General features: G+C 39.8%; 1 protein-coding gene across 1 annotated transcript in view; it reads left to right on the top strand.

The window, feature by feature from the left end:
* Positions 1-70: 70 nt before the first annotated feature.
* Positions 71-8,769, top strand: part of LOC131884895 (solute carrier family 66 member 2-like) — a 12,212-nt gene continuing 3,513 nt past the window's right edge. Inside the window, 3 exon segments of the mRNA XM_059232791.1 lie at positions 71-991; positions 8,488-8,529; positions 8,531-8,624. Coding sequence (XP_059088774.1) covers positions 434-991; positions 8,488-8,529; positions 8,531-8,624 — 694 coding nt within the window. The 5' untranslated portion in view covers positions 71-433.

The raw sequence follows: 8,769 nt of genomic DNA, 5'->3' as shown, positions 1-8,769 counted from the left end.
CGTCTCAGACGGTGTTGGCCTCCTTGTTCTCGTTTTCGTGCTCGGTGGGTCGGTCCAACTCCTNTCTCAGACGGTGTTGGCCTCCTTGTTCTCGTTTTCGTGCTCGGTGGGTCGGTCCAACTCCTTGGTCTGTCATGCTTAGCGGTCAGGATATACCAAGAGCACGTCAGTCCATCCGCTCGCTGTTCCACTCGGTAGGTAGTGTAAGGAGTGTGCGCCCATTCGATTGATTGGATCCAGTGGCATCCACCGCCAGTGACGTCAGAGGAACTGTCAGTAAATCCACAAGATGACAACGTCCGCATCCAGATCTGGCTAGACGCGTTATCATGTGAGATAACAACTTAACAGCTCATGGAAAACTGAAGTGTCAACGTTGATCAGCCATTGTATTTTTCACATTGCCTACCAGCTTGTTAGCTGGGTTCCGTAGATGCTCCAGCCAAGCTCTAGATTGCCAGACAGGGGGGCTGCCCTTGCCGAGTATGCTCTGGGTGCATGCATTGGCCTCTGTTCCATGACGTCCTCGAATCCCAAGCCTGCTGCCGTGGGTTCCAGCTGTTTCTGGATTGTCCTAGTGTTACTCGTGTCCTCCGGCCTCCCTCGCGTGGTTGTTGGTGACCAATTTTCGTCTCCTTCATCGGCCAATGTCAGCCACGTTCCACCTTTGGTTGTGGAATCCAATTTCAATGGCTCAACGGGGCCTTCGAACATGAGCGATTCCAATTTGAATCGACTCCCCCATTTGAGCTCTCCCGAGTCCCACGGTAATATGACGAGTGAGACGTCGCTGATGGAAAACATGTCGGGCATCCTCTTGACCGTCCTCTCGTATGGGTCACAAGTGGCCATGGTGGTGGGTGGGGTGATTCCGTACATCCCCCAGTTCAGATCCATCCGTCAGAACCAAAGCGCCAAAGGCTTCTCACTCTACGTGTGCTTGGCCTTGTTGGTGGCCAACACCCTTCGGATCTTATTCTGGTAAGCCAACGTGTGCCGTCGGTGCATAGCTTTTCTTCAGGCCCAAATCATTTGGGGTACACCCTGTCCTTCAGTTCTCCTTTCACACTGAAGCCAAAATGTTGTTAAACCGACCGTAGAAAAGAATAATCGTTCACTCAGCGTATCTTAATGAGGCTAAGATATTACATCCGCCCGTCATGATATGGAACACAATCTGGGCTATATGAATATTTTTCCATCGGGCTCAATTATGACGAGCTTGTTCAAAGTACCAGGAAGCCAGACAGGAATGAAGTCAATCTCTGAATCTAAATTAGCAGTTATCTGAACTGAAGGAAAAGTGTTTATAAACAACTAGCCGGAAAAAGAAAGAAGAAGAGATATCACCAGAAAACAAAATCCCTTCAACCTTTCATGTTGGATGAATGCCGACGAGGGTGGTAACATTGTAAACACCTTGAACTAATACATAGTTCTCAATCAGTTTTTTGACTCTTACACTCCACATGCGGCCACGTATATTTTTGTTAAAAAGTGTCTGCCCTTTTGTTTTTGCTCGTATACACATTTAAGGGACATCATCGTGACCTTTCCAATTATGTCTCTTACGTATTTGCTGATGAACGAATTGGACACGTATTTCTTGTTCAATAATTTCCAGTCATAGTGAAGGATTATATGGCTAGCCATCACATTACAAGGGGGAAATATCCTAACAGACACGCATTGTGATAGTAAATGCTTCCTCATAATGAGATGGAAGACCATATTTTTGGCACTAAAATGGCCATAAAAGTTGGTCAAAATATCAAGAAGCGCACTTTGTAGCATACAATATGTCCTAGAAGTCGAGAAACTCAAATAGATGGAACAATGACATGTGCACTTAACACCATTTTAAAGTCAACGAAACGGGCAAGCGGTTGTGAATCGGAATTGTGAACAGTTAGTTCACTCAAGCATAATCGAATTCGTTTACTTTCATTTGATTGTGTTTAAGTTCATCCATGAATCACTGGAATATGATTGTTGGGTTGCAAGTTGACATTTCGAAATCGAGTCATGACATCGCGTTCCCAATGAGGTGCTTCTATTTTCGGCCCTTTTGCGTTCATGCACTTTTTATCGTTTTGGTTTGTTTTTTCACGGGCTTTTCTAACCGCTACAGGGAATGTAATCCCGAGTACTATTATGAAAGGTTATAATTCGTCAATCTTTATATGATATTTGGTCAATGGGTCGAATTTGAGTTGGCAGACCGAGCTAGCTCCTGAATGTAGGGTTGATCTGGAATGCTATCTAAAAATTTGTCCAAGTCTGACTTGAAAGATCAACAGGATCAACGTATTCCCTACGAATATTTGAGGGCAGCAAATTAAACAATGAAGGATTCCGAGAAAGAAGAGAAGCGGGCTTCATTGTTCGAACTAGCCTGGATTCTCGAGGACTTGAAGGTGCTCTCAATACGCACATTCAGCCCTACGGTCACTAGAATTGACCCTAAACCCTGGGTTGGGACAAAGCTCATGGATACTTTTGAAGACGTACAGTATCAGATACCTTTCGTACCTTCGCTGAACACTGTTCAGCCCCAACTTTTCTAGTCTCTCCCAATACGAGAGCTCTCTCATTCCTGTGATGTTCCTAGTGAAACATCTTTGAACTTGTTCGACCTTTTTGCAAACCTGCTGAACTCATTGGAGCCCAAATGGGTGAAACATGTTCAATATGTGGTTGAACAATCGACTTGAACGGAGTTAGCATCGTGATGCTGTCTCTGGACTTAAACGTGCGATATATCCAACCACACTTTGAAAGCTTTACCCACCTTTAGCTGGATATTCTTATCGAACTTTCCATTATTTTGGAGAACTACACCTAAGTCTTTCATAGATGAGACCTGCTCAATATCTTTACCTCCATTAACTACGAGTGGAGTATTCAAAGGAGTTGACCCGAAGGTCATTGACGGGAATTTCATTCCGTTCAGGGCCATATTATTCTCAGTTACCCAAGAGTAGATAGGATCTAAGTCCTTTGCAAGGCTAGTGCAATCTTGACCATTCATACCAGAAACTAACTTTGTACCGTCAGCATAAGAGAGAGACTGGCAATAATACTAAGCGTTTGAGGGGGGCAACGAAAATTATGAAAAGGAGGGGCCTAAGATGGAACCCTGGGGAACACCTGACTTGACATCATGTATGTCCCTAAGGGATCCCTCAACCTTAAACAATTTGCTTCCTTTCATGAATGAAGCTCTTATCCAATTGAAAATCCAATCTCCATGAAGCCTATTCAACAGAAGGCCATGATCAACATTATCAAGGCCTTGGCAGAATCAAGATAGACAACATCTACTGACTCGTGTCTTTCCAGTCCCTCAATGACCTGCTCTAAATGCTCAATCAGTTGGATAGCCATGCTAAAATGTGCTCGGAACCCTGCTGTTAGGAGGAAGGACTTATGAATATCAAGAAATTCAACAAGTTTGGACTTCGTGATCTTCTCAATCACCTTCGCAATATTCGAAATGAGAGAAATCAGCCTAAGTTACTTGGGAGCGGCTTATCCCCCCCTTCAAAAATTGGAACAACGTGGGCTGACTTGCTAACTTGTATCAAATTATTTTTTAATGGTTTCATTTTTGCGCTTCTTGCACTACCTTTGAAGGTTACAATTCTCAGCTTTCAAAATCGAAGTATTTCAGTACAAGCACGAATATATTACTGTGCTCTGTGACAAGATCGTTCAAAATTACCATGACTTGTAAAAAAAATATATAAGGGTTGTTTCAGTAACAGTACAGTAACAGTAAGAAATTTCCCTTTTGTCTGTGACTCCCAGAACACTTTAGGTGAGGAAAGATGTTCGGTATGACACTAGTATCCAAAGTGTGCTTCGTAGAGCGGTAGAGGCGTTAGAGTGCTAATAATCAGAGGCCTACACCCTTACTGACTTTCTTTCTCATTTTCGCCATTTTTTGCAGGGCGAATAAAATCTTCAATTTTTGCATTTTCTTGCTTTTTATTTGCAATCTTTGCCCTTTTCTGTAGCATTTAAGCGCATATTTTTAGTAGCCCTAGTCATGGTGTTGATCATTGAAATAGACATCTAGTTTGTTTGGAGTCGGAACTTGGAACAAAGGTTATCGCTCAAGCCATAAAAAGGCATCAATCTCGCCGAGCTTGAGTAAAGCATCATTTGCGATGACAGGACCCTCAATCAGTTAGGATCCAACACTTCAGATTGATAGATGAACCTGCAGCAATTTCTCCAATTGTTTTTGCCCTTTGTAAAACTTCATGTTCAGGAAACAGGTCAAAAAGAGAGATATCGGCAATGCATATTGTTATAAACAAATGCAGTTTAAGAATAGCATTGAACAACCTAAGTTGCATGGAGCTTCTGTACGGTATTACTTAATGAATTGCACCTTTGAAACCAGAAACCTGGACCTTGCAATGAATATTGCCACGGCAAATTGGCATAAACAAACAGCGTGATGACCTGAAGTTTACCCGCTCATTAAGTGTATTGTATGTCATTCTTAGTCTTTGTCGCCTATTTGCGGACTTTTAGTGGAAGCTCTTCCCATTCCGTTTCAGTTGTCAGTTCAGTTCTTTTCCATTTTGTTAATTTCCAAGATTGGGCGTTGTAACTCGTTTGTTTAAGTAGGGTTTCCTTTTACACTCCTTATTTTTTGGCAAATCAATTGGGATTTTTTGTTCGTTTCACTGAGTGTTCGATAACAGCAATAGGCATAAACGTTTGCCAGAAACTTCCGACTTCTTGCTCCTGATATCATAAACATTCCTCGAATACAGAGAGAATTGCTAAGAAACGAAAAGAAACCGAGAAGGGATCTCGATTGAAATTGCTTCAGTGTACGTCAATGTTACGAGACCTTTACGAGGTTTTCTCTATATACCCAAGAAATTTAAATGGCGTGTATTCTATTGGACCCTAAATGTGACATGGTTCGAACATTTTATATAATCGTATCATAGCCAAGAATAAGGAACTACGAAGGATTCACTTCCATTGGAAAGCCGTATCTCTTGTTCTTTAGGTCTGTCAAGCCCATTCAACATGAAAAAGAAGATATTTCGGAATTACATTTGAGTTTCAATTTTCATTCAATTGGGTTCTTCGAACTGTATTGTACCATAGTTATGGAATGAATTGAGAGCAAAGCGCGATATAAAGCAGAGTGAAATATCTGCACTTGCAGTGCCTTTACCTTTTAGGGGATTAGATTTTGAACCGTTTGCTTTATGGGTTTTGAAATTGGACTGGAAGGATTACGTTCTTTTGAGAAAAAAGCATATCTGGGCAATAAGGTCCATTTATTCAAAGGTGTAGAGGAGAAGTGATATTTTCCCGACACGCTCTTCTTAAGTATGCAGATTTGGGACAATGTTATTTTATTCCCCTTTGGTGGAAAAAGGACCTCAGTTGCACTTTGAATACTAGTGGATGGCTCCAAAAATGAAAATGCATGCACAATTAGTCTGACTCATTGTAAAACTTGGAATTTAAACTTCTTGAACTACCTCAACTAGAGCGAATGTTACCGGCCTGAAAACAGCTGCGTTTTTGAAGGCTGGAATTGGATAACCCAAAGTTTATCATTTGCTGAGCTGCGTATGTAGAAATGGGAATCTTAGCATCATTAAGAAAAGAAAACGCAGGTCGCAGACAATCACTTTCAGATTAGATTGACATAGGACATAGATCTACTATTTAACACATACAGTAATGCACTTATCATGCACCAACCTTGGAATATGACGGGAAAACTGGACTGAAAAATATAAATGAATATCCAATTGAAGTCCAACTCTCTTCTTTCTCGAGCTCCTTCATTGTTCAATTTGCTGCCTTCAAATATCCGTAGGGCGTAGTAGTAGTTGATCCAGTAGCAGGATTTAAGTCAGACTTGGACAAGTTTTTGACTAAAATTCCCGATCAACCTTATATTCAAGGGTCAGCCAGATCAGCCAACTCTAATTCGTTAATCGATCAAATAATATATGTAAATAAAAATTAAGTAAAATGAATAAATTTCTCGTCTTGGACTGCATCCCTGAAGCGGTAAGGAAGTCCGCAATATATTTTAGCTTAATTCTAGTTACAAATCGGTTAGCACTTCATAATCCCTATGAGCAGGATTTTAAAGGAAATTGGGTTTCCTGAGTGTCGATGTTCTGAACTCAAAGAAGAAAAACCGGTTACGGAAGCCCTCACGAATTTGCTCAACCATAGAAATCAAAAAGAATATACGCAGTTATTAGGGCATGTCAAGTAAATTCAAGGAAAATGTGAGCAGGCACCCTGATTTTGGGCATGGAGAACTAAGACAAACATCAGTCAACTCGCACTATCTGCCCATTGAATTTTCAATAATCGAATGATTTTGAATAAGTGCGTTATACAACACCAACAAAATGAACATGTTGGGTGTAATTAGGTGACCGCACTATCAAATTGGCTCAATACCTCAATGCTATTTTTGCAGACAAACAGGTAAAATGAATTAAATGTCAAAATGCAATGCATGCATAGAACGCTTTGGCTGGCATGTTGTCTTTGATTTTACTCCATGGAAGTTGTTTTGAACGCTTCACTTGACAAGCCTATTTCGCACAAATCCATTTCAAAAACTTTCGTCACGCTGAGCATGAGTTACAACCCGATACATGTCCTAAAACACTATCTTTAACAACTTGATTTTCTTGTCTCTTTTATTATTTTTTGCTTCATCGTCTCTTTCATAGCCCTTCGATCGAAACTTTTAAGTATTCAGTTAATAAAAATGGGCAACATTTCGACGAAATACGACAGGCGATCCAAAAAAGAGATTCGACGTCATTACCTTGTTAGCTTTTCAGGCAAGCAAAACTGCATCACAAAGACAAAGCGAGTCAAGATATGAATTGTTGCCACTGAGACAAAATTATCTAGTCTACTTGTAGCTTTGGTGCATGCTCTCTTACCCTTCTAGATTCAGTCGTACAACACGGCGTCTTCTCAATCTTTTAGTACGATAGTTTAGCCACGCTTTAGTAAAGAAGTGTCATTTTTATGTTATTGCAAAAATATCCACCAGGTTAGACCTTTACTGTTAGGGGTGAGAATTTCAAACTTCAGCTAAGCACAAATTCGAGATAAAATTCATTTTTGTAACCACTTTGGTGACTTATTTTGTACTATGCATGTTGACATATTGAAAAGGACATCCCGGCATGCCTAGAAAAGGTCAATAATGAACAAAATAGGGTATTGCGCTGAAGAGCATCAGTCAGTTTTTTTGTTACTAGTATTACTAAAAGTATTGGGAACATCCCAACGTAATTCAAAATATTTGGTGCACGTGTTATGAACAATTCTCATTTGGATGAAGTTGCTCACACATAAATAAGCAAAGGACCTCTGAGATACAGTTGATGAGCCCAATATTTCTTGATATAGCTTATGAGAAGTCTAAGCTATTTCTATTCTTCCACAAAAACCAAATTCATTGAACTGTTAAATTACTAATATAGTGGCATTTAGGGGCTTTGTTTTTTTTCTAGTTGTGCAGCGAAATAAAACTCTTTTGCATCTAACCTTGTTAACATTTGAAGAGAAGTAGCTCCGCCAATCACACAAACATGATTAGATGTACTGAATTTTTACTTGAAAGTGCATTATTAGTCGAACATGATATGATATATTTCGCAATAACCAATGACAGAATATGCTGTATTGTAAGGATAATTACACAGAGACAACCCGTCCATTTATTCATGAATCTCTAAATGAATTTATTTAAACAATGTGTGGATGTGTCAGTTCATTCACTAATATTCAAATCACCTTTTAATCTTTTGCAGGTTTTGTTCAAATGTAATGAAAGTGTATACACAGAATGATAAATTGCTTTGTGTTGATTTGTTTTGTTTGTGTTATTGACCATTTTTTGCTTTTCAAAACAATTTGGTTGTTTTGTTGATATACTCGACGTTTACAGTTGTCTCATTTCATCCTTAAACTTTTTATAACGCAACATAGAAAAATTATGCAAATGAATTGAATGCGATTATTTTTTAATAAACCTCACACACTAGATCTCTTTAGCAAAGACAATCTGGTTTTTTGATGCAACTCAATTGCTTAACTTGGGTACTTAAAGAAGTCGTGTCGCTTTCTCTCTGTCTTTCTTAGAGTCCATGGAGAGGGACAGTTTCCAATAGTATCCATACCGTCTGGCCAAGATTGCTGATGGTCATTGCTCATTTTTAAGCTCTTTTTATGAAGACCGTACCATACGTCTAATGTCCCTCGTTTTCCACTGGTAGTTCGCAATAAACGTTCTTGACCTGCGCTTTGATGTATTGCTCATCTCGAGAATTCGATATTTTTGCCACATGCACTTTTTTGCGGTTGGAAAACAGAAACACGCCATTTTGACCTAGAACAAAAGTTTCTGACTTGCCTACAAATCTACCACTTTCTTTTTTTTTTTTTTTTGCTTTTCAGTTTGGGAAGCACTATGAATATCCATTACTGATCCAAAGCGTCCCTGATGAATATTACTATGTTTGCACTGATCCATTTATGCGTCAGTATTCGACGTAAAGACCAGATCCTCAAAAGCCAGGACCGTATTTTCACTGGTAAGCAAAGGAAAGATAAAACTTACTCAAGACCATGTGTAATCAATGGCAAAATTCCATTCTTCCATTACTCGCTCCTCAAACTCAGGAATGGGAAAATAAAGGAAATTCGTTTCACCGGTAATACGATTACGATGCCATGGAA

Source organism: Tigriopus californicus, chromosome 8, assembly GCF_007210705.1.
Source record: "Tigriopus californicus strain San Diego chromosome 8, Tcal_SD_v2.1, whole genome shotgun sequence".
Classification (NCBI taxonomy): Eukaryota; Metazoa; Arthropoda; class Copepoda; order Harpacticoida; family Harpacticidae; genus Tigriopus; species Tigriopus californicus.
Note: the sequence above shows the minus strand (reverse complement) of the source record. Positions and strands in the feature narration are given on the sequence as shown.